This window comes from Chiloscyllium plagiosum, unplaced genomic scaffold (genome assembly GCF_037043375.1).
Source record: "Chiloscyllium plagiosum isolate Xiang-an unplaced genomic scaffold, Cpla_swu_hap1 HiC_scaffold_17, whole genome shotgun sequence".
Classification (NCBI taxonomy): Eukaryota; Metazoa; Chordata; class Chondrichthyes; order Orectolobiformes; family Hemiscylliidae; genus Chiloscyllium; species Chiloscyllium plagiosum.
The window spans coordinates 36,946,116-36,973,178 of record NW_028270155.1 but is presented as its reverse complement, the minus strand read 5'-3'; the positions used below and the strand labels follow the sequence as shown (position 1 = coordinate 36,973,178).

Below are 27,063 nucleotides of genomic sequence, written 5' to 3'. Positions count from 1 at the left end.
ACTGTCAAAGCCATTTGGCAGAATGCCTCATCGCCAGAACTTTCCAACAAGCACCAAGACATGGCTTGGCTGGTGGTGAGAAGGGCTCTGCCTGTGAGATCCTTTGTGCACGCCCGGACTCTCAGCCGCACCGCACGCTGCCCTCGAAGCGGCTGCGGGGGGGGACGAGACTCTCACACACCTCCTTCTGGAATGTGCCTATGCAGAGGAAGTCTGGAGAGGAATGCAGTGGTGTTTGTCGAGGTTCGTCCCAAGCAGCGCCGTGACGCGGGACTCCGTGCTCTACGGTCTGTTCCCCACGACGTACACCGAGATGAACATCAACTGTGCCTGGAGGATCATCAACTCGGTGAAGGACGCTCTCTGGGTGGTCCGAAACCTGCTGATCTTCCAGCTGAAGGAGTTGACCCTGACTGAGTGTTGCAGACTGGCACATTCCATGGTCCAGGACTACGTGTTGAGGGACGCGCTGAAGCTTGGGGCAGCTGCAGCCAACGCGCGGTGGGGAAAGACCACTGTGTAAAGTCTGCCTGCCTAACGAAGAACAGGGGGCCCATGCAGTCTTTTGGGCTCTGCTGACGCCTCAGCTAATTATATGGGCATATGATCAAAAAATGCACAGACCTGTATAAAAATGATAAGTTTTGATCTCTGCATGTAAATGTTTACATACATATGGCATGACCAATTGTACAGACCATCAAATTATTTATGAATAAAGTATATTTTAAAAAAAATAAAGTCACAATGGCATCCTCTGAATTGCATTCTAACTGCAGTCTTTTCCGCTGTTGGTCAGCTCTAATACCTTATCATTAGTGTCCAATTTTTATACTTTTATAACAATTGTTCAAATACTATGACGATGAAAACAAATAATCGCTTCAGGTTCTGTGATAACAATATTGCTGGATCTTTAAATAGAGGATTATATAGAATTAACATTATTACAAAAAATCATTTGGATCAAATTGGCTCTGCCATAGTACAATTTCCCCTCCTTAACCACGTACTCAGTGTTGAGAAAATTCTAGATTCCCCAAATCAAACAAGAGCAGTTTTCGTGAGTGTTCAGAGTTTCGTTTCTGGAGTTGGGGGTGGGTTGCTAGAGCTAATTGGAAACAATGCAGAAATAACACTTGGCCGCTTCTGTGCCTAAGATGGCCTGCTGACAGTTGGTTCCAGCTCAACTAAAAACCATAAAGCCCTCTAGCCCTCATACCTCAAATCCCTTCAAAGCTGACACACTCCATGTCCATCCATGCCAACTCAGATCCCATTCACCACCAATCGCCACTCATACTCTCCATGCCAACTTAAACCCCTCTGTTCATCCAACAGTAGACCCCATAAGAGCATAGGGAAACATCTATGATCAGGTCTTCAATTAGCCGCTGACACATTTTTCATGTTCCACATGTATTTTGAGGCAAAGGCCTGTGGCTACACTTTTAGATCTATGACCAAATTGATTGCGGTTTGGGACATCTCAACAACATACTCTCTACAGAAGTATGGAATCACTGCAGTAACCACTGGATTTCTATATTATTTTGCACAAGCAAAAGTGCACTATCAGTTTCAGAGGAGTAGTAATGGATAGTTGTACAGACTACGCACTAGAAATGCTCAAGTCTGTGCCCCCCTTTACACTTGGACTGAATAAACTAGGTAAAAAACAATGACTGCAGATGCTGGAAACCAGATTCTGGGTTAGAGTGGTGCTGGAAAAGCACAGCAGTTCAGGCAGCATTCGAGGAGCATCCTGATGAAGGGCTTTTGCCCGAAACGTCGGTTTTCCTGCTCCTCGGATGCTGCCTGAACTGCTGTGCTTTTCCAGCACCATTCTGGCCCACTTGGACTGAAGGTGAGACAACACCAGAATTTACAATGAAATTCTGCCGATTTATGTACTTAATACTTGGGCATACAAATAAAAACAAAATAATGCAGTTGCTGGAAATCTAAAATAAACAATGAGAATGCTGAAAATTCAGCACATTTGGTAGCATCTGTGGAGAAAGAAAGAGTTAATGTTTCAAATCTAGTATGACTTTTTTTTAGTCCTTCATTGTAAAATGTAAACAGTCACCTGGTTAGCCTTGAGAGGAATGGCATAAACTGCCTCTTTAATATGTCCTTCACCCTCCTTTTCGAGAACATAGTAATGAGGTTGGTTTTCTTTATCTGACAACTGTTCCACATCTTGGTCATCATCTTCTCCTTCTTCTTCATTATCTTCTTCGTCAGAATCAGATGGCAGTGGTAATTGAGGCCTGCCCCTAACGGTACTTTGCCATACATTCCTTTGCAAGAGAAACAAAAATTAATAATGGAAACCAGCAGATTTCCCACAATTATTTAAAACATTCTTATTAGATTAATATGAAAAATTACGTGTAAAGTATGAATCTGAAATCACAGTTTAACATTCACAAGCTTAAATCAGTTTCAAAAACTTGGAATAAAAGATACAGCAGAAATACTTCAACCAGTAAGAAAATAGTGCCTCAAACTAGCTTCTCAAACATACCACATACAGACCCAGATTTTAACTGTGACAGAAAGAAAATGGCAAAACCCACCAAAAGTCAAAGTGCTACCACAAAGACAACATTTATAGGTTTTGCAGGATGAATTTATGGACTGCCCAAGCTTCAAGTATATGCAATGCAGAAATAATTGGCCGCAACCATTGGAATTATTAAACTTAGACACGCATGTGCCTAAACAGTGCATAAATCAATTAGACTTGTCAGAGAACTTACAATGCTGGATGTAAGTTTGCTCACTGAGTTGGAAGGTTCGTTTTCAAATGTTTCATCACCACATTTGGTAACATCATCAGTAAGCCACCAGTGAAGCACTGGTATTATGGCCTGCTTTCTATTTACGTGTTTAGGTTTCCTTGGGTTCGTGATGTCATTTCCTGTGGCAATGCCATTTCCTGTTCTTTTTCTCAGCTGTGATAGATGGGATCGAAATTGATGTGTCTGTTGGTAGAGTTCTGGTTGGAATGCCATGCTTCTGGGAATTCTCATGAGTATCTCTGTATGGCTTGTCCTAGGATGGATGTGTTGTCCCAGTCAAAAGGGTAAGCACCCAGAGGCTCCCAGCCTCATTCCTGATGAAGGGCTCTGGCCCAAAATGTCAATTCTCCTGCTCCTTGGATGTTGCCTGACCTGCTGTGCTTTTCCAGCAACATACTCTCAACACCAGCCAAAGGGGTATCCTTCCTCATGTGTATGTAAGGATAGTAGTGATAATGGGTCATGTCTTTTTGTGGCTAGTTGATGTTCATGTATCCTGGTGGCTAATGTTCTGTTGACTGGGACAACACATCCATCCTAGGACAAACCAAACAGAGACACGCACAAGAATTCTGAGAAGCATGGCATTCCAACCAGAACTCTATCAACAAACACATCGATTCCGAACCCATCTATCGCCCTCTGAGAAAAAGAACAGGGAATGACGTCACTACTGGAAATGACATCAAATCCAAGGAAACCTAAACATAAATAGAAAGCGGGCCATAACACCAGCGCTTCACCAGAGGCTCACTCATGGTATTATCTAGAATGGTGATGAAATATGTGAAAATGAACTTTCCAGCTCAGCGAGCAAACTTACATCCAGAACCTCAACCTGAGCTACAAACGTTCTCCAACCTCGCTAATTTACAATATAAATGTTAATTTTCATAAGATTTTAGTTACAGAAATTTCAGTGTATTGAATTTTTTTTAAATCAATGAGAGAGTTTTGTTTTAAACAATGACAACATCAATAGACACAAAGTAATGTCAGCATGGTTCCTATGAAGACCTTTGCCCTTGGTGAATACTAGGTGAGTTGGCATTGGGACGGCAAAAGTAGTAGCTAGAGGGCACAAGTTGAATTATGGATGTGAAGGTGGCATAGGAACAATAAAAGACCATGGATAAATGGGGGGGGGGGGCATAACGTGTAACGCAGCCTAAAGTACAGGGACATGGGTGACAAGGAATACAGTGGGGGGGGGGGGGAATTGGGGTGGGTACAATACGTTACATGGCATGTGTTAGCAAGGATGGGGCTCGAGGTTTGCATGTGGGAAGGAAGGGCTATGTGGGTGAGGGTTGTTATTGATTTTGTTAAGTGTTTAATCTTCCACAAAACGCTGATGCACAAAAGCAGGCCATGTTCCCAGCCCCATCTACAATTGGCTGCCTCCACTCTTGTTCCTATGTTGTCTGGTCTATTCAGGGATAGTCTGCCAAACTGGATTGAAAATCTGACACTCCAAAGCAGTTTCTCTTGGATAGGGTTGCAGGGCCAGGACTCTACACTCCAAATCATGCAGCAAAAGTCATGGCCAAAATGTTCAAAGGAATTCTTTACTTTTGAGCAAGGGAATAGATAAAATAGAAGTAGAGAGGATGTTTCCACTGGTGGATGAAACTAGGGACCAGATTTAGGACTGAATTGAGAAGGAACTCTTCACCCAAAGGGTTGTTAATCTATGGAAATCCTTGCCCAGCAAAGTAGTTGACACTACTTCAGTAAGCCTTTTTAAAGCGAAGGTAGTTTTGTTTACATTAAAGAGATTAAGGGATACGGTGAGAACGTGGGTAAATGGGTCTGAGTCTCCGAAAAGATCAGCCATGATCTTATTGAATGGTGGAGCAGGCTCAAAGGGCCGGACGGCCTACTCCTGCTCAGAGTTCTTATGTTCCTATGAATAAAACCCTAGGGTCTCTTTATAACTCAAACTTCCAGTCTCAGTAACACCCTGATCGCTTCTTTAATGCATTGCAATTCTTTCATCAACATTCCATTAGAAACAACTCCACCCTAAACTACATAAAAATAGAACATGGCACTGGAAGCCAATAGGTGTGAACTTCAAAGAGTAACACTACAATTCTAATTCAGCTTTAAAGAAAAACAGCTCAGTGCTTCTTTTAGAAAGTCTTTTATATGAGAAATGGTAACAATATGGCCATGATCAGGGCACTAACAATCTGAATTCCTATATTCCTTGACATACTAAGTTAAAAGGAGGATCAATGTCTAGTTCGACCAGCTGGAATCCAAATCGGGATCGTGGGGTGGAACCGTGAAAAAGACTTTGAAATTCTGCTTCAGAGCAATGTTTACAGTTAGCTCAAGGAGGCCTTTGAGATTAGCCATCTGATGATTTCAGGAAGGGATCCAGCTTGGCTTCAGCTCACTGCATCATTCTTCCAACCAGACTTTCTAACTGTCTTGACAGAAAAGTATTCTGTTCTGACAGGTATTGTGGATGCTTATCAATGCAATAAATACAAGTATTTCCCTCTAACCCTCAAACTTTGGTAAAGCCAACAACCAGTGTCAAGGATATATATCTTGAGACTTTATCAGGTTTAAACAATTTCGGAACAAAGAACTTCCAAATAACTAATGATTGATAAAATGGGAAACGCTTGAGGTTTGAGTGTACTTATGCACAAATAATGAGAACTAACAACTGTTGAGAGACACGACACACAAGACTTTTGTGTTTCCACACATCAGAATGGAAGAAAGGAAATGCTTTGATAAAGAAGATTAATTTTAACCTGGAAAGACAAAGAGGACAAAGAATTGGGGAGATTTTAACCTACTAATTAATGACAGTCATCTAACAGAGCTGAGTTCTCACTTTTGTTTAAAGATCTGCAACAATCATAATAATCTTAAAGTTCACATAGGTATTTGTAGCAATTGTACTGAATAAATTAGGATGCCTTCAATTTGTTGTACAATACCTTAACTCCAGATCAGCCACAGTGGCATAAGGTTCAAGAAAGCTTTGTTGCTCTGAACGTGTACAATCACTTTCAGAATAAGACCTTTGACGAAGACCTGTCAAATGTGGTTGAGGAATGGCAAATGTACGACCAGTCAGGCATGAAGTCAAAATTACTGCTGCCAATGCTGACCTGAAATTGTAAATGAGTTCAACTAACAACAGAATAAAACATTATGAAGAGGACAATATTCTTCAGATAGGATAATTTTGAACTATGTAGATAAAGCAATGAGTCAAAAAAAATTAATGATTGTTTAGCTATACAAGAACATGTATTTTGCAAACTGAAATCTTGCACATGTATTTTATTCTCAGATTTTCATTATTCTAAGATGATAATGACAATCATAATTCTGTTTACTTACACCCCTGCATCTTCTTCAAACTAACCCTCTACTGCAAACTCTTTTTATCATACTAAGGTCCCAAGTAGTACTAAAATTCAATTCTAAAATTTCAGACTTCAATGTAAAATACAGCTTACAATTATTTATCTCTACTTGAATTCCATTATAGAATCACAGAATCCCTACAGTGTGGAAACAGGCCCTTCAGCCCAACAAGTCCACACCGACCCTCCAAAGAACATCCCACCCAAACCCATTCCCCTACCCTATTACTCGACATTTACCCCTGACTAATGCGCCTAACCTACACATCCCTGAACACTGGGCAATTTAGCATGGCCAATTCACCTAACTTGTACATCTTTGGATTGTGGGAGGAAACCAGAGCACCTGGAGGAAACCCACGCAGACACGGGGAGAATGAGCTAACTCCACACGGTCACCCAAGGCTGGAATATCTTTTGCAGAATCCCAATCCTTACATTTGTTAGAAGAAAACAAAGTAAAATTTCCAGGAATTAATCTTTTTTCCAATGCTGTCACACAATATACAACTTCCTCTGATCCAGATTGTATCCTCAATTATTTGTGGATTGCTAAATTACAGCTTCTGCTATGATTTTACAAAGGTACAGACAAAAGGCAGGCCTTAAGTCTACCTCAACCAGAACTGGAGTAAAACTCTATGCTGCTGACATTATTATGAAGCACATGCTAGTCTTCTGACTAACTGAGCTAACATGCTACCCCGGGTAACAACCAAGACTTTTTTTATGTATAAATGCTACATAGCAGTATCAATACATCTTTTTATATGATCTAGATAATGCATATCATTTTCAACCAAATAGTCATTTTAGATCAATTAGCAATTATAAACGTTGATTAGGATATTGAATCAAATATGACGTAACAAACACAAGCCAATAATATCAGTCGACATGGTCAAAACACAGCTAAAAATGTTGTAAAAGTGATCAGATTATGAACATAAATCTTAGGATGAATGTCCGCATAAACCAAGCCTATTAGATTAATGTTTTTAGAACAATAAGCATGCAAAACTATAAATAAAACTGAGAAAAGAGTGTACCTTGGTCTTTCTGGAGAAGGATCTGGGCTACGTGGCGGAGGGGTGCGGGGAACAGCGGCTCTGGGAGCTATTGTGGCTGCAGGTACCAAACCCTGAGCTATGTGTTTCTAAACAAACGGTGGAAAACGTGGTTAGTCAAGGCAACAAAACAGGAGAAAATATGCAAAGTAAACAAAATTAATGTTACAGTACTGGATCAATATTACCAGGTTTCCTTCTTGACACAAAATTAGGTTCAAATGAATTTCTGCTTTGCAAAAATCAATTCAGATGACGTCCCACTATACAAAACTGAGATTCCTTTCCAGGCAGTTCAAGCAAAATTGGCATCAATTACGCTATTATGCAATATTCTCACCCAACATGTCGGCGCCATGTAAATATAAAATCTTAAAGCATTTATGAAAGTTAATTATTTAAGATTTTCTGCTGTTACAGTCAATCCAATACTTAAACCTTAAGTACCAACACAATACAAAATGATCAATGTATCAGAATGCAACACTGAATTATGAAAACAGGAGTATCACACAGTATCTCATGGTATTATGGCTCTCTTGTTAATCCAGAATATTCCTAGTTTACAGATTTGAATTGGCACACAGTGTAGATTTAAACATAGTGTTGATGACACAAACCCAAAAGGCCCAGTAATGGCGAGCAAGAGTAGCACGTTGAGGCATGGTGCACAGATAATGGAGATGAGCAACAGAGAACTGAGAGAGAGAGAGAGAGAGAGAGAGAGAGAGAGAGAGAGAGAGAGAGAGAATCTGTTAGAGCTGACGGAGGGAAACTCTCCATGAAACGTCCCAAAATTGACATTAGGCCACTATTTGGGAGAATTCAGCCCATGGAATCAGTTTCTCCCTATCTATTCTTTCTACCAACTTCCTGGCTTAGAAAATCTATCAAATCTCATGTAATTATCTGGAACAAATAGAATAGAAAGAGGCCATTCAACCTATCTAATTCATGCTTTACTTGAGTCACATCTCACATTTCTAACTATCAATGTAACCATTTATTCCCTGCTTGCTCATATGATTATCTAGCCTCCCCTTAAATACATGTGTATTAATGTATTCACCTCAACTCCTCCCTGTGGTTCCATATTGTCATCACTCTGGGTAAAGACATTTCTGCTCAGTTCCCCATTCGATTTCTTGGCAATTATTTTATATGCATTCATTCTAGTTTTGGTACTCTTTACAATTGGAAACACATCCTGTGTCCGTTCTATCAGAATCATGCCTAAATTTAAAAATCTATTTAAATCACCCCTCAACATTTTCTTTTTCAAGATAAAAACTTGAGTTTGTTCATCCATTCCTGTTGAGTATGATTTTACCTAATATATTAGGAATACCTAATCTTCTGCCTCGGGAGCCGACAACTACATGGCATGAACACTGAATTCATCAGTTTCCATATCTCCCTTCCCCCCCACCCCATTCAGATCCAACCCTGGTGACTCAGATCTATCCTATTCACGTGACCTACTTGCCCATCTTCCTTCCCACCTATCCACTCCACACTTCCCACTGACCTAGCACCATCACCACCTACCTTCGCCCATCTATCATCACCCCATCTACCTTTCCCCTCACCTCACCATCCACATTTATCTCGCAGCCCCCTTCCCCTTCCCCAGTCCTGAAAAAGGGTCCTGCCCGAAACGTTGACTCGCTTGATCCTCCCATGCTGCCTGACCTGCTGTGCTTTTTCCAGCCAACACTTTATGAGATATGTCTTATACTAGCAAATAGACCAGATGAACAGAAAACAAAGTTGGAAAATATTCTTACTGTAGAGAGCTTACAACTATTTTATTAATTAAGAGAAGTGTTGCTTTAAGAACTGGATGCCTTCAAGATGGAAGCCAAATGACAAACTGTCCTGTCCAATCCAGCAGAAGCAAAAAGCAGATTGCATAAAGTTATCTATATCTTTTATCTCCTAAATGAGTCTACATGCTGCGGCTTTTGCCTGAAACCTCAATTCTCCTACTCCTCAGATGCTGCCTGACCTGCTGTGCTTTTCCAGCACCACACTCTCAACTCTGATCTCCCGCATCTGGAGTCCTCACTTTCTCCTACAAGCGGCATTGATTGACAAGTATCAACAATGGATCCAACCTGCCCTGAGCCTCAAATTCCCAATGACTGCAGTGATGCGTAAACAAAATCATCAACTAGTTTTCAATCTTTCCTTCCTTTAACTGTCTGATATTTCACAATAATGCATTTCTACATTGCAGAGACATAAATACCAACATAATGAGTGTTGTGCTAAAAATGTGTTGCTGGTCACGCAGCATCCAAGGAGGAGGAGAATCAACATTGAGCATGAGCCCTTCTTCAGAAATGAGGAGTGTGTGCCAAGCAGGCTAAGATAAAAGGTAGGGAGGAGGGACTTGAGGGAGGGGTGTTGGAAATGCGATAGGTGGAAGGAGGTTAAGATGAGGGTGATAGGCTGGAGTGAGGGTGGGGGCAGGGAGGTCAGGAAGAAGATTGCAGGTTAGGAAGGTGGTGCTGAGTTCGAGGGTTGGGACTGAGACAAGGTGGGGGGAGGGGAAATGAGGAAACTGGAGAAATCGGAGTTCATCCCTTGTGATTGGAGGGTTCCTAGGCGGAAGATGAGGCGCTCTTCCTCCAGCCGTCGTGTTGCTATGGTCTGGCGATGGAGTCGTCCAAGGACCTGCATGTCCTTGGTGGAGTGGGAGGGGGAGTTGAAGTGTTGAGCCACGGGGTGGTTGGGTTGGTTGGTCTGGGTGTCCCAGAGGTGTTCTCTGAAACGTTCCGCAAGTAGGCTGCCTGTCTCCCCAATATAGAGGAGGCCACATCGGGTGCAGCGGATGCAGTAAATGATGTGTGTGGAGGTGCAGGTGAATTTGTGGTGGATTTGGAAGGATCGCTTGGGGTCTTGGAGGGAAGTAAGGGGGGAGGTGTGGGTGCAAGTTTTGCATTTCTTGCGGTTGCAGGGGAAGGTGCCGGGAGTGGAGGTTGGGTTGGTGGCGGGTGTGGACCGGACAAGGGAGTCACGGAGAGAGTGGTCTTTTAGGAACGCTGATAGGGGAGAGGAGGGAAAGATAGCCCTGGTGGTGGGGTCCATTTGGAGGTGGCGGAAATGACGACGGATGATATGATGTATATGGAGGTTGGTGGGGTGGTAGGTGTGGACCAGTGGGGTTCTGTCCTGGTGGCGATTGGAGGGGCGGGGCTCAAGGGCAGAGGAGCGGGAAGTGGAGGAGATGCGGTGGAGAGCATCGTCGATCACGTCTGGGGGGAAATTGTGGTCTTTGAAGGAGACCATCTGGGTTGTTCAGTATTGGAACTGGTCCTCCTGGGAGCAGATGCGGCGGAAACGAAGGAATTGGGAATATGGGATGGCGTTTTTACAGGGGGTAGGGTGGGAGGAGGCATAGCCTAGGTAGCTGTGGGAGTTGGTCGGTTTATAGTAAATGTCCGTGTTGATTCGATTGTCCGAGATAGAAATGGAGAGGTCTAGGAATGAGAGGGAGGAGTCTGAGACGGTCCAGGTAAATTTGAGGTCGGGGTGGAAGGTGTTAGTAAAGCGGATGAAATGTTCAACCTCCTCATGGGAACACGAGGCAGTGCCGATACAGTCATCGATGTAGCGGAGGAAAAGGTGAGGGGTGGTGCCAGTGTAGCTGCAGAAGATGGACTGTTCCACATATCCTACGAAGAGGCAGACATAGCTGGGGCCCATGGCTACTCCTTTCGTTTGGAGGAAGTGGGAGGATTGAAAAGAAGTTGTTCAGAGTGAGGACCAGTTCAGTCAGTCGAAGGAGGGTGTCAGTGGAAGGGTACTGGTTGGTACGGCGGGAAAGGAAGCAGCAGAGGGCTTTGAGTCCTTCGTGATGGGGGATGGAGGTGTACAGGGACTGGATGTCCATGGTGAAGATAAGGCGTTGGGGATCGGGGAAGCGAAAATCATGGAGGAGGTGGAGGGCATGGGTGGTGTCCCGAACTAGGTGGGGAGTTCTTGGACTAAGGGGGACAGGACCGTGTTGAGGTATGCAGAGATGAGTTCGGTGGGACAGGAGCAGGCTGAGACAATGGGTCGGCCGGGGCAGTCAGGTTTATGGATTTTGGGCAGGAGGTCGAAACGGGCGGTGCGGGGTTGTGGGACTCCAAGGCCCCAAGGGATCCTTCCATATCCGCTACAAATTCATCTGCACCTCCACACACATCATTTACTGCATCCGCTGCACCCGATGTGGCCGCCTCTATATTGGGGAGACAGGCCGCCTACTTGCGGAACATTTCAGAGAACACCTCTGGGACACCCGGACCAACCAACCCAACCACCCCTTCAACACTTCAACTCCCCCAACCCATTCCACCAAGGACATGCAGGTTCTTGGACTCCACCATCACCAGACCATAGCAACACGACAGCTGGAGGAAGAGCGCCTCATCTTCCGCCTAGGAACCCTCCAACCACAAGGGATGAACTCCGATTTCTCCAGTTTCCTCATTTCCCCTCCCCCCACCTTGTCTCAGTCCCAACCCTCAAACTCAGCACCACCTTCCTAACCTGCAATCTTCTTCCTGACCTCTCCGCCCCCACCACCCACTCCAGCCTATCACCCTCACCTTAACCTCCTTTCACATATCGCATTTCCAACGCCCCTCTCCCAATCCCTCCTCCCTACCTTTTATCTTAGCCTGATTGGCATACTCTCCTCATTCCTGAAGAAGGACTCATGCCCAAAACGTCGATTCTCCTGCCTCTTGGATGCTGCCTGACCTGCTGCGCATTTCCAGCAACACATTTTCAGCTCTGATCTCCAGCATCTGCAGTCCTCACTTTCTCCATAATGAGTGTTGTTCCTGTTATTTACTTATTTTCTAAACTCATCATTCATATATTCATAAGTATCACAATGCTGGTTTGGTACAAGGTTACTTTACCCTTGAGTTTCTTTTCAGAGAAAGGGTAACTGACCAGGCTCCATTGTGTCTGAAGTTTGAATAGTTTCTTGGGGCCTTGTTGTTTACCCTAACAGATAGTGCTTCAGGCCAAAAGCTTAAAAAGTCTTTTGAAAAACTGGTAAAGTCAACGGGGTGTGGCCAGCTCTCTAGCTATGCAATTCAATTCAGTTTGGGAGTGAGTTGAGTAAGATTCACAGGGGAAACTGGAAGCCTTCTCTCTATTCTTCTATCCTTATTATTTCGAACTGTAAATTGTCTGTGCCATTGTTTACTGCTTGTGCTAAAGGATGTGTATATTGGGACTGTTGCACGTATTTTCAGATCAGCATCATTAAGTCGGGTTTGGACAGGATACATTATCTGGTATTCTGTTTTCTGTACTTTGTGTTTCATTCCATAATTTTGTAAATAAATTTTGTTTGTTTAAAACTTGGCAGTTGACCCAGCTAATTTACACCAGGAATATCCACTATACACCTATCTAAACAAATAGGAAAGTTACAGTCTGGGCTACCTGGTCAAAAACGTTTTGAGGGGTCTCACCTAGTCCATAACAACAAGTTACGATGATTAATTTAACTCTCTAAACCTAAAACTATTCAACTTTTAAAACCCCAACGATCTAGTACTGACATCATACAGTTCTTGTGACCAGCGACTAATAGAATTTTCTAGGTGGACAATCACATTCATTAGCGAGTGATTATTGACAATGACATTGCACTTCTTGGTGATTAGCTCATGAATCTAGAAACATCGTAACTTATAATACTTTAAACTGTTTAACTATCTGTACCTAGGTACATTCGTACCTAAGATGGGTGCCGTAATGCAGCAAGTGTAAACCTTTCACTGTACTCATTTGAGTATGTGACAATAAAGCTAATTCAACTCAATTCAACTATGCACTGTATGTAACTCAAAAACAACTGATGTTCATAACACATGCTTAACATTAATGAAATGTTCCAAGACACTACACCAGTGCATTATGAAGCAAAATTTGATGTGGTTTGCAAAAGGTTACGTAAGGGGAAATGGAGAACACTTCTGAGGAGCCTGTTATAAAAGCAATGTGGACAGATATGGACATTGGGACAGAAATACCTCAGCTTTTGGCCGTGGCTGCTGAAAGCCACCATGACCACTGATGGTGGAGACACTTGGGAAATGAAACAGCCCAGAATTGTTCTGAGTCAAGGTACTTCAGATGCATTCAAGATTACCGAGATAGCGAAGGGCAAAGCATGGAGGGATATGAAAATTGAGAATTTGAAAACTGACATGTAGCGGCAGATAGAGGAAAGAATATGTAGACAGATTTTGGAATGATATAAAAACAGCAGGATTGTTGTTGGTGGTGATTTTAACTTCCCCAATATTGACTGGGATTCATTTCATGCTAGGGTTTGGATGGGGCAGAATTTAAGGACCATTCAGGAGGGTTTCTTAACACAGTATGCAAATGGTCCAACCAGAGAAGGAGTTATGCCGGACCTGGTTTTGGAATATGAGCCCGGACTGATGAGTGAAGTCTCAGTAGGGGAGCATTTCAGGAGTAGTGACTATAACACTGAGTGTTTAGAATACTCATGGATAGGGGTAACAGCAGCCCTCTGGTGAAGGTGTTAAATGGTGGGGGGAGGCAAACTAGAATAATATTAGGTAGAAACTGGAAAATGTTGATTGGAGACGCATGTTTGAGGGTAATTCCACACTGGATATGTGGAAGTATTTCAGACAGCAATTAATAAAAGTTCAGGAGTGGCATGTTCCTGCGAGAATGAAGGATAGGTATGGCAACTTACGTGATAGCCGGGAATGTTATAACCTTGGTCAAAAAGAAAAAAGGAAGCAAACGTAAGGTCTAGGAGGATGGGAATTGATGAAGCCCTTGAAGTATATAAGAAAAGTAGGAAAGAACTTAAACATGGAATTGGAAGGGCAAACAAAGCATCATGAAAAGTCGTTACCAAACAGGATTAAGGAGAATCCCAAGGCTATATATTTTTAAAATAGGGCAGGGAAAGGGTTAGCCCACTCAAGATCAAAGCAGGGAATCTATGTGTTGAGCCAGAAGAGGTAGGTGAGGTTCTAAATAAATACTTTGTGTTGGTATTCACCAAAGAGAAGGAATTGGCAGATGATCTCAGGGAAGAGACTGTCAAATTTCTAAGCCAAGTTGCTATTAAAAAAAATGGCGTTGTGCATCTTAAAAAGTATTGAGGTACATATGTTCCCAGGTCCTGATTGGATCTATCCCAGAATATTGAGGGAGGCAACAGAACAAATTGCTGGAGCATTGACAGACATCTTTATTTCCTTTCTGGCCACAGGTGAGGTCCCAGAGGACTGGAGAATAGCCAATGTTGTCTCATTGTTTAAGAAGGGAACAGGGATAATCCAGGAAATTACAGACCTGCGAGCCTCACATCGGTGATAGGAAAATTCTTCAAAAAGATTCTCAGGGACAAGATGAATATGTATTTAGAAGCAACTGGACTTATTAGCGATGGACAGTATGGTTATATGCAGGGGAGGTCATGCCTCACTAACTTGATCAACATTTTTGAGAAGGTGACAAAGGTGACTGATGAGGGAAAAGATATTGTCTATATGGACTTCAGCAAAGCCTTTGACAGGGTGCTTCATGGCAGACTGCTACAAAAGGTGAAGTTACATGGTATCAGGGCTGAGCTGGCAAGATCAATACAGAACCGGCTTAGTCACAGGAGGCAACGGGTAGCGGTGGAAGGATGCTTTTCAGAATGGAGGGTTGTGACTAGTGATGATCCAAGGTATCAGTGCTGGGGCCTCTGCTGATCATGATCTACAAATATGAACTCTAATTAATAAGTTTGCAGATGATACAAAGATTGATGGAGTTGCAGATAGTGAGGAGGATACAGCAGGATTAGGATCAGTTTGAGGCATGGACAGAAAAATGAAGTTTAATCTGGTCAAGTGTGAGGTGATGCATTTTGGATGGTCAAGTACAGGTGGAAATTATAATGAATGGCAGAACCCTTAGTACTGATATGCAGAGGGATTTGGGTGTGCAGGTCCCCAGATCACTGAAGGTGGCAGCGCAGGTAGATAATGTAGAACAAAAGGGCTATGGCATACTCGCCTTCAGCAGAAGGAGGCGTTGAGTATAAGGATAGACAAGTTATGCTGCAGTTTCACAAAACTTTAGATAGGCCACACTGGAATATTGCATACAGTTCTGGTTCTACATTACTGGAAAGATGTAGTGCTTTGGAGAGGATACAGGACGTTGCCTGGTATGGAGGATTTTAGCTTTGAAGAAAGGTTGTACAGACTGGGTTTGTTTTCACTGGAATGCTGGAGGTTGAGGGGCAACCTGATAGAAGTTTATAAGACTGTGAATGGTGTGGAAAGTATTAGCCTTTTTCCAGCGTGGAGGGATCAATTACCAGGGGACACAATTTCAAGGTTTAAAAGAGATATGTAAGGCACGTTTTTCACACCAAGGGTGGCGACTGCCTAGAACATGTTGCCAAAGGTGGTGGTGGAATAACAGCATTCAAAAAACACCTGGATGAATACACAAATAGGAAGGGAATAGAGGATATGGATCCTGTAAGTGAAGACAATTTAATATGGAAGGGTAAAATATGTCGGTACAGGCTTGAAGAGTCTGTTCCTGTGCTGTATTGTTCTTTAATGGAAGCTATTGTGAGTCAGCAAGCAGAGAGTGATGGGTGAAAGGTATTTGGTGAAAAGGTAGAACTCGGGCATTGGGTTTTGGATTATATCAAATTTCTGGAGGGGAGAACAAGGAAGGGCTGCAAATAATACACTGAATTGTGAAGTTTTGAGATAATAAAGTCACTAATGAGGGTTTAAACAGCAGATGAGATAAGGCAGGTGCAGAATCAGGCAGTGACAAATGAAAATAAGCAATCTCAATAAAAGTGTGGATAGAAAGTCAGAAGCTTATCTTGGGGTCAAATATCTTAGGGTTGCAAAAATCTTATTTCATCCTCAGACAGCTGCTAGGGAGAAAATGGCATGTTGGAACTAAAGACCTGGTTCATCTCATTTCTGCTTACCCAGTACTTATCAGGGAGGTACTTATGAGGCAGATTTAATAAGGAAGTTTAAGGTGAAGGAACTCTTAGGAGGCGTGACCATAATATGATAGAATTTACTCTGCAGTTCGAGAGAGAGGTGGAATCAGATGTAATGGTAACAGCTGAATAAAGGCAACTCCAAAGGTACGAGGGAGGAACTGACCAGAATTGACAGGGAGAGAAGCCTAGCAGGACAGACAGCGGAACAGCAATGGCAGGAGTTTCTGGGAGTAATTCATGAGACACAGCAAAAATTCATACGGAAGAAAAAGCATACTAAAAGGGAGGACGAGGCAACCATGACTGACCAGGGAAGTCAGGGACTGCATAAAAGCAAACGAAAAAGCATATAATGTGGCGAAGGGCAGTGGGAGGCCAGAGGATTGAGAAGTCTATAAAGGCCAACGGAGAACAAGAAGAATGAAATAAGGAGGGAGAAGATTAAGTATGAGGCTAAGCTAGCTGGTGATATTAGGAAAGATTACAAGAGTTTATTTAGATATATAAAAGGGCAAAAGAGAGGCAAAAGTGGACATTGGGCCATTGGAAAATGATGCTAGAGAAGCAGTAATGGGCAACAAAGAAATGGCTGAGCAAGTGCATACATACTTTGCATCAGTCTTCACAGAAGACACGAGTAATATCACAAAAATTTTAGACTCGGGAACCACTAAGGAGAATGTGCTAGAAAAACTGAAAGGTTTTAAAAGGGGACAAATCACCTGGAGCTACACCCTAGATTCCTGAAGGAGATAGCTGAAGAGATAAAGGAGGCTTTAGTAGAGATCTTTCAGGTATCACTAAAGTCAGGGAGGGTCCCTGAGGACTGGAAAATCGCTAAATGTAGCCCCCCATTTAAGAAGGAAGCAAGGCAAAAGATTGGAAATTATAGGCCGATTAGCCTGATCTCAGTAGTTAGTAAGATTCTGAAGTGCATCGTGAAAGATGAGATTTCTGAATATTTGGAAGTACATGGTAAAATAGGGTAAAGTCACCATGGTTTAATCAGGGGGAGGTAATGCCTGACAAACCTGTTAGAATTATTTGAGCTGGTAACGAGCAGGTTAGACCAAGGAGAGCCGAAGAATGTTATCTATCTGGACTTCCAGAAGATCTTAGATAAGGTGCTGCATAGGAGATTGCTGAGTAAGATCGGGACCCATGATGTTAGAGGCAAGGTACTAGCATGGATAGAAGATTGACTGTCTGGCAGAAGGAGAGAGTGGGGATAAAAGGGTCCTTCTCAGGCTGGAAGCCGGTAACTAGTGGTGTTCCACAAGGGTTGGTATTAGGGCCACAACTTTTCATTTTATATGTTAATGATCTGGATGAAGGAACAGAAAGCATTCTGGCTATGTGTGCAGATGATACAAAGATAGGTGAAGGTGCAGGTAGTATTGAGGAGGTGCAGAGGCTGCAGAAAGATTGAGACAGGTTAGGAGAGTGGGCAAAGAAATAGCAAGTGGAATACAATGTGGGAAAGTGTGAGGTCATGCATTTTGCTCGGAAGAATACAGGCACTGACTATTTTCTAACTGGGGAGAATATTCAGAAATCTGAAATGCAAAGGCACTTTGGAATCCTAATTCAGGTTTCTCCTAAGGTAACTTGCAGGTTGAGTTGGTAGTTAGGAAGGCAAATACAATGTTGCTATTCATCTCGAGAAGACCGGAATATAAAAGCAGGGATGTACTTCTGAGGCTTTATAAGGCTCTGGTCAGATCACATTTAGAGTATTGTGAGCAATTTTGGGCCCCATACCTCAGGAAAGATGCACTTGCCCTGGAGCAGGTTCAGAGGGGTTTCACGAGATCGATCTTAGGAACGGAAGGCTTAACATATGAGGTACGTTTGAGGACTCTGGGACTATACTGGATGGACTTTAGAGGGATGAGGGGTGGTCTAACTGAAACTTTAGGAATACTGAACAGACTGGACAGAATGGATGTTGGGAAGATGTTTCCATTGGCAGAAGAGACTAGGACTTGAGGGCACAGCCTTAGAGTAAAAGGAAAACGTTTTAGAATGGAGATAAGGAGAAACTACTTCAGCCAGAGTGGTGAATCTGTGGAAGACTATGGAGGTCAGGTTATTCAGTATATTTAAAACAGGTAGATATGTTATTGATTGCCAAGGGGATCAAAGTTCTGGGGAGAAAGTGGGTAAATGGGGTTGAAAAATCTATCAGCCCTGAATGGTAGAGCAGACTGGATGGGCCAAATGGCCTAATTTCTGCTCCTATGTCTTATGGTCTTATCAGGTAAACAGTCTCACAATGTAGAGACAAGAGAGATATCAAAAGTATTGTGATGAAGTAGAGTTTAGGATCATCAGAATACATATGGAAACTCAAATTGCATTTCTTTTTCCAAAAGACGTTGTTGAGGAGCAGCATATCCATAAGAAATAAAAAGGGACCCAGATGAGCTGCTTGGATGATACCAGAGGTAACAATAACAGCAAGTGATTCTCTGATCACGAGAAGACTGAGGTGAGATACAGGCACAGCAGTAATGTCACAAGATCAGGACTGCAGAAGTTTAGCCTCATGCTCTGAAGGTGTGGGTTCAACTCCCACCAGGGAGCTGGTGGAAGTTAAATTCAGTAGGCAAATCAGGACTATGCACTATACTGAATAATGTTGACCATGAATCCAACTGGTTCACTGATGACCTTTAGAGCAGGAAATTAGTGGTATTTAACTGGCATAGATGTGACTCTAGACCCACAGCAATGTGTTCAACTCTTAACTAGTTTAGCAAGCCACTTAATTCAAGGATAATTTGGTATGATCAACAAATAAATGAAACTTGAAATCAAAAGCATTAATATATTGAAGGGCAAGCTGGATTAACATGATGGTGAAAGGGACAAGAGGTAGATGCTGACTGGGAGGGGATACAGGTGCTTCATGTGGAGCAAGATCAGCATGGAATTGATTGGAGGGAATGGCTTGTTTCTGTGCTCTGTCTTCTGGGTTCAGTAAAGATTTACTCAGATGTTGTGGAAAGGGAGAGGCTGAATAGGTTGGAGTTGTTTGCATGGGAGCATCGGAGGCTGAGGGGTGACCTTATAGAGGTTTATAAAATCAAAGTGCATGGATGGGGGGGGAAGAGGAGGAGTCCAGAACTACATGGTGTAGGTTTACGACAAGAGGGGAAAAATTTAAAGGGGGCCGAAGGAACAACATTTTCACTCGGGCGTGGTGGGTGTATGGAATGAGCTGTCAGAGGAAGTGGTGGAGGCTGGTACAATTAGAGCATTTATAAGGCATATGGATAGGTTTATTAATCAGAAGCATTGAGAGGGATATGGGCCAAATGGGTCTAGATTAATTTAGGATATCTGGTCAACATGGATGAGTTCTATGAAAGGGTCTGTTTCTGTGCTGTACATCTCTATGACTATGACTCGATAAAAGACTGGATGATGGTAAAGATTTACTGGAAGAGGGTGCTGTGGTCAACTATGTCAAAGGCTGCTGACAGGGTGAGAATTATATTTGTCACAAAAACTTGATACATAATTATCATATTTGGTAAGAGCATTTTCAGTACAATGACAAGATTGGTAACCACATTAGGAGGGATTCAAACATAGAAATCTAGAAAGGATTGTCACAAACTTGAGAAAACATGTCCAAGAACTTGAAAGGAAAGAGAAGTTGGAGACCGCAACATAGTTGAAAACCCAGAGGGCATCTTTTTGAGAGGAGATTAAAAGTGATTCGTAGCATCAAACGTACATTGACCCACTTCAGCGCCAACTCATTTTTGTTGTTATGGCACTATGTTCGAGTATAATGAAGGTTCAACAATCTCAATCGTGCAAAACATACTATCCACTGAATTCCTATAGCGAACAGAAATATGTTTATTACAAGTCACATTGATATAAATTGCTGCCTCGAAATTCCTAGTTTTTTTATAAAGAGTCCTAAGCTAATTGAACAAAAATCTGCAGCATCCAGTTATGTTTATTTCCAGAGTGCCAGTGTTTATCTTAGATACAGCTAATGGCAACAACACCGTCATGAGACGTGTCCGTTATTTTGAGAGGAGACGAGGAGGAGGAGAAACACGGTCCCACTTACAAAGGCCATCTGATCCTTTCTTCTCCACCCGAACGGCATTTTGATTTGCAGTTGTAAACGCCGCTGGCCGTTTTAATCTACATCAACGTGAGATAGAGTCGCCAAGAGAACTCCTTCCAGCGACTGCCGACCCTGAAATAAACCCTCACTCTATTGGCTCAAGAACGACAACTCATCCAATCGCAGTTCGTGTTGCTTACCTTAGCAACCGGGCGCGTCAGAGACCGCTCTGATTGGAAGAAAAGACACTCAACACTCGTGATTGGCTGGTGCTTGGACACGGCCCAGAGATTTAATTGGCTAAAGCAGCTGTCACCCGCCTCCATAGGCGGGCGACTCTTGGTGTGCTGGATCAAATTACTGCAGATGCTGAAATCTGTACTGAAAACAACCAATGCCGCTGTTTTCAAGGACCCAGTCCTAGGGTTGATTATATAACGACTCGATTAGGCTGTCACCAACAACTCTCAAAAAGGAAGAAGAATAAAAACCCTGAAGGAAGGTGAACAGAGGAGGGGCTAGGAAGCAGACAGACAAAATTAAGCCTCCATCAGATATGCTGGATGGGAAGGTTGTAGATAGGGCAACAATGTAAATTGGTAGAAAAGCTCAGCAGGTCTGGTAACATCTGTGGAGAGAAATTAGAGTTAATCTTTCCTCAGAACAGGCAGCTGGGGTTACTCCTGACAACAAGGAAACAATGCCCCTTTGGAAGATGGTGAGAGGGAAGGATAAAAAAGATAGTACGATTCTAGATGTAGGGGACAGAACACAGACTCTCCAGTATAAGAAAGTGGGCAAACCTGTGAACGGATAGATTAGTGGGAAGTGTTCAAAAATAATTCAATATAGAACCAATTTATACATTGAAAGGGCAACAGTTCAACTTACCAAAGGAAACAAACGAACAACTTTGAGCTGGTGGAACATTTGTAGTAGAGTTTAATATTGGGGTCATGCTTTTCCTGATGTATAATAATCTTGGTGTACAGGGGACAATTTCAAACTATACAGACAATACAAAATTTGAAAGCATTGTAAACTGTGGAGGACACTGTAGAACTCCTAATGGATAAATAGAAGTTGGTGAATGGGTGGCAGATGACATTTGCTGCTTATAAGCGTGACAATGGCATATTTTAGTAGAAAGAACAAAGACCGACAATACAAAATAAGGGGTACAATACCTAAAAGGTATAAAAACAGAGAGACCTGAATATTACATGTGCACAGATCATTGAAGTTGGCAGGACAAGTGAGAACAACAGTTAATGAAACAAATGTTATCATGGATTTTACTAAATGCATAGAGTATGAGAACAGGAAGTTATGCTGAACTTTTAATGCGATATTTGTTAGACCTCAGCTGTAGTCTTGTATGCAATTTTGTGCATGGCATAATAGAAGGATGTAAATGCATTGGAGAAAGATTTACAAGCATGGGTTTGGGATATCAAATGTCAGTTATAAGGATATATTGGAGAGTTTGGGACAGTTTTTCTTTGAGAAAAGGATAAGAGAAAATTTTAGAAGTTTTCAAAATCATAAGCATCTACATTGCTTAGGGAGGGGGAAACACCTCCTGCTTGTGAAAGGATCAATAAGAAGAGAGCACAGATTTGAAATGATTTGTAAAAATAACAAATTTTTGTAAGAAAAAATTCTTTACAAAATGTGTGGTTCACATCTGGAATAGTCTTTAAAAGTGTGGAGTAGGCAGGTTCCATTGAGACAGCCAAGAATGTATTGGATGATTATTTTACTAAAATCATAAAATATGGGAGTAGATGTAGATCATTCAGCCTATTGAGTCTGCTCTGCCATTCAATTATATCACATCTGATCTGATAATCCTTAACACATTTTCCTGCCTTTTCCCCATTACCCCTGGTTCCATTACTTATTAAAAATCTGTCTATCTCAGTTTTGAATTGCCCAGCCTCGACATCAGTGGTATAGAATTCCATAAGGAGAAATTCCTCCTCATCTCAGTTTTAAATGGTCAAACTCTAACTTTGAGACTATGTCCTCTGGTCCTAGAATCTCACACAATGGGAAACAACCTCTCACATCTATCCTATACAGCCCCCTAAGAATCTTAAATAAAAAAAGAGAAAATGCTGGAGAAACACAGGAAGTCTGACAGCGTCTAGATTAGATTACATTACAGTGTTGAAACAGGCCCTTCGGCCCAACAAGTCCACACCGACCCACCGAAGCGCAACCCACCCATACCCCTACATTTACCCCTTACCTAACACCACGGGCAATTTTGCATGGCCAATTCACCTGACCTGCACATCTTTGGACTGTGGGAGGAAACCGGAGCACCCGGAGGAAACCCACACATACACAGGGAGAACCTGCAAACTCCACACAGTCAGTCGCCTGAGGCGGGAATTGAACCCGGGTCTCAGGCGCTGTGAGGCAGCAGTGCTAACTGCTGTGCCACCGTGCCGCCCACAGAAACAAAGTTCACATTTTGAGTTTGATATGACCTCTTCAGAATTGACTGCAAGGGTTTGGAAATTGTTCGTTTTTATCCTGTTAAAAGAGACAGGGAGTAGTGAGTAGATCAGATGCCGAAAGCAAAAATCAAAGCAAGTGCTGATATAAACCAAAGAATTGCGGATCCTAGCAATATGAAACAAAAACAAAGTGCTGAACAAACTCAGCAGGTCTGGTCCTAATGAAGGGTTAGCTCTGTTTTTCTCTTTATAAATGGTGCTCTCAAAAAGACTAAGTATTAAGTTGGTATAGTTAAAGTTATTGTTAAATTTGTAATGAACACACCAATTGCCTGGTTATAGAATCATAGAAATGTACAGCATGAAAGAGACCCTTCGGTCCAACCTGTCCACGCCGACCAGATATCCCAACCCAATCTAGACCCACCTGCCAGCACCCAGCCCATATCCCTCCAAACCCTTCCTATTCATATACTCATCCAAATGCCTCTTAAATGTTGCAATTGTACCAGCCTCCACCACATCCTCTGGCTGCTCATTCCATACATGAACCACCCTCTGCATGAAAAAGTTGCCCCTTAGGTCTCTTCCATATCTTTCCCCTCTCACCCTAAATCTATGCCCTCTAGTTCTGGACTCCCTGACCCCAGAGAAAAGACTTTGTCTATTTATCCTATCCATGCCCCTCATAATTTTGTAAACCTCTATAAGGTCACCCCTCAGCCTGCGACGCTGCAGGGAAAACAGCCCTGGCCTGTTCAGCCTCTCCCTATAGCTCAAATCCTCCAACCCTGGCAACATCCTTGTAAATCTTTTCTGAACCCTTTCAAGTTTCACAACATCTTTCCGATAGGAAGGAGACTAGAATTGCACGCAATATTCCAATAGTGGCCTAACCAATGTCCTGTACAGCCACAACATGACCTCCCAACTCCTGTACCCAATATTCTGACCAATAAAGGAAAGCATACCAAACACCTTCTTCACTATCCTGTCTATCTGCGACTCCACTTTCAAGGAGCTATGAACCTGCACTCCAAGGACCTTACCATTAAGTGTATAAGTCCTGCTAACATTTGCTTTCCCAAAATGCAGTACCGCGCATTTATCTGAATTAAACTCCATCTGCCACTTCTCAGCCCATTGGCCCATCTGGTCCAGATCCTGTTGTAATCTGAGGTAACCTTCTTCGCTGTCCACTACACCTCCAATTTTGCTGTCATCTGCAAACTTACTAACTGTACCTCTTATGCTCGCATTTTATGTAAATGACAAAAAGTAGAGGACCCAGCACCGATCCTTGTGGCACTCCACTGGTCACAGGCCTCCAGTCTGAAAAACAACCCTCCGCCACCACCTTCTGTCTTCTACCTTTGAGCCAGTCTATAGTTCCCTGGTTTGTCTTTACCGCCCTTCTTAAACAGTGGCACCACGTTTGCCAACCTCCAGTCTTCCGGCACTTTCACTGTGATTATCGATGATACAAATAGCTCAGTAAGAGGCCCAGCAATCACGTCTCTAGCTTCCCACAGAGTTCTTGGGTACACCTGATCAGGTCCTGGGGATTTATCCACCTTTAACCGTTTCAGGACATCCAGCACGTCCTCCTCCGTAATCTGCACCTTTTGCAAGATGTCACCATCTATTTCCCTACAGTCTATATCTTCCATATCCTTTTCCACAGTAAATACTGATGCAAAATATTCATTTAGTATCTCCCCCATTTTCTGTGGCTCCACACAAAGGCCACCTTGCTGATCTTTGAGGGGCCCTATTCTCTCCCTAGTTACCCTTTTGTCCTTAATATATTTGTAAAAACCCTTTGGATTCTCCTTAACTCTATTTGCCAAAGCTATCTCATGTCCCTTTTGGCCCTCCTGATTTACCTCTTAAGTATACTCCTACTTCCTTTATACTCTTCTCAGGATTCACTCGATCTATCCTGTCTATACCTGACATATGCTTCCTTCTTTTTCTTAATCAAACCCTCAATGTCTTTAGTCATCCAGCATTCCCTAGACCTACCAGTCTTCCCTTTCACCCTGACAGGAATATACTTTCTCTGGATTCTTGTTAACTCGTTTCTGAAGGCTTCCCATTTTCCAGCTGTCCCTTTACCTGTGAACATCTGCCTCCAATCAGCTTTCAAAAGTTCTTGCCTAATACCGTCAAAATTGGCCTTTCTCCAATTTAGAACTACAACTTTTAGATCTGGTCTATCCTTTTCCATCATTATTTTAAAACAAATAGAATTATGGCCGCTGGCCCCAAAGTGCTCCCCCACTGATACCTCAGTCACCTGCCCTGCCTTATTTCCCAAGAGTAGGTCAAGTTTTGTACATACTGAATCAGAAAATTGTCTTGTACGCACTTAAGAAATTCCTGTCCATCTAAACCCTTAACACTATGGCAGTCCCAGTCAATGTTTGGAAAGTTAAAATCCCTTACCTTAACTACCCTATTTTATTCTTACAGATAGTTGAGATCTCCTTACAAGTTTGTTTCTCAATTTCCCTCTGACTATTAGAGGGTCTATAATACAATCCCAATAAGGTGATCATCCCTTTCTTATTTCTCAATTCCACCCAAATAACTTCCCAGGATATATTTCCAGGAATATCCTCCCTCAGCACAGCTGTAATGCTATCCCTTATCAAAAATGCCACTGCCCCTCCTCTCTTGCCTCCCTTTCTATCCTTCCTGTAGCATTTGTATCCTGGAACATTAAGCTGTCAGTCCTGCCCATCCCTGAGCCATGTTTCTGTAACTGCTATGATAGCCCAGTCCCATGTTCCTAACCATGCCCTGAGTTCATCTGCCTTCCCTGTTAGGCCCCTTGTATTGAAATAAATGCAGTTTAATTTATTAGTCCTACCTTGTTCCTGCCTGCCCTGACTGTTTGACTCACCTCTGTTCTCAACTGTACCACTCTCAGATTGATCTCTTTCCTCACTATCTCCCTGGGTCCCACTCCCCCACTTTACTAGTTTAAATCCTCCCAAGCATTTCTAGCAAATTTCCCTGCCAGTATATTAGTCCCCTTCAAATTTAGGTGCAATCCGTCCTTCTTACACCCCAAATGAGATTCCAATGATCCAAAAATGTGAATCCTTCTCCCATACACCAGCTCCTCAGCCATGTATTCATCTGCTCTATCCTCCTATTCCTGCCCTCACTAGCTCATAGCACTGGGAGTAATCCAGATATTACTACCCTTGAGGACCTCTTTTTTTTTTAAATCTCTGTAATCTCCCTTCAGAATCTCAACCTTTTCCCTTCCTATATTGTTGGTTCCAATGTGGACAATGACCTCTTGCTGGCCCCTCTCCCCCGTGAGAACATTCTGCACCCTCTCTGAGACATCCTTGATCCTGGCACCAGGGAAGCAACACACCATTCTGCTTTTTCTCTGCTGGCCCCACAGAACGTCTGTCTGTACCTCGGACTACAAAATCTCCTAACACAATTGATCTCTTGGAAACCAACGTACCCCTCGTTGCATTAGAGCTAGTCTCAATACCAGAAACTTAGCTGTTAATGCTACGTTCCCCTGAGAATCCATCACCCCCTACATTTTCCAAAACAGCATACCTGTTTGAAATGGGTATATCCACAAAAGACTCCTGCCCTAGGTGCTTACCTCTTTTACCCTTCCTGGAGTTAACCCATCTATGTGACCGTATCTGAGACTTTCCCCCCTTCCTATAACTGCCATCCATCACATACTGTTGCTGTTGAAAATTCCTCATCGCTTCTATCTATCTCTCCAACCAATCCACTCGATCTGATAAGATGCGCATCCAACAGCATTTATGGCAGTAACCCTTAAACTCTCTTTAAACTTCAAACTGAGAAATTCATGGAGATAGATTGTTGTGTTGTTAGTCATGTGAAGACTGGGGAACAGAGAACTAGCTTGTAAGATGACCAGAAAACCTGAACAGATTGCCAAGAGACAAGTTTTCCTCCACTTTAGGACTTAAACTCTCAAATATTGAGAATGCATTGAAAACCTTGCTCACAGAATGCATGCAAATGCAAACAAGGAATCTCAAGTGTTGGTATAACACAATGGATATGCCATGCTATTAAACAGGGAATGGAGAGGAGAGAGTAGGTAAATCCAGAAATCTTACTGTGGGATAAAGTTGATGTAGGTAAGGTGGAGGCTGCTCACAGCATCAAAGAAA

At 42.7% G+C, this 27,063-nt stretch overlaps 1 protein-coding gene across 2 annotated transcripts in view; it reads right to left on the bottom strand.

The window, feature by feature from the left end:
- The window catches only part of cep89 (centrosomal protein 89), a 117,555-nt gene extending 97,035 nt beyond the window's left edge, over positions 1–20,520 (bottom strand). For both annotated transcript variants that reach the window (XM_043706832.2, XM_087995842.1), the window contains exons 1-4: positions 20,406–20,520; positions 7,258–7,364; positions 5,774–5,947; positions 2,093–2,306 (exon numbers count right to left, since the gene is read on the bottom strand). In XM_043706832.2, coding sequence (XP_043562767.2) covers positions 2,093–2,306; positions 5,774–5,947; positions 7,258–7,364; positions 20,406–20,444 — 534 coding nt within the window. In that variant the 5' untranslated portion in view covers positions 20,445–20,520. The remainder of the gene's footprint in view (positions 1–2,092; positions 2,307–5,773; positions 5,948–7,257; positions 7,365–20,405) is intronic.
- Positions 20,521–27,063: the final 6,543 nt, after the last annotated feature.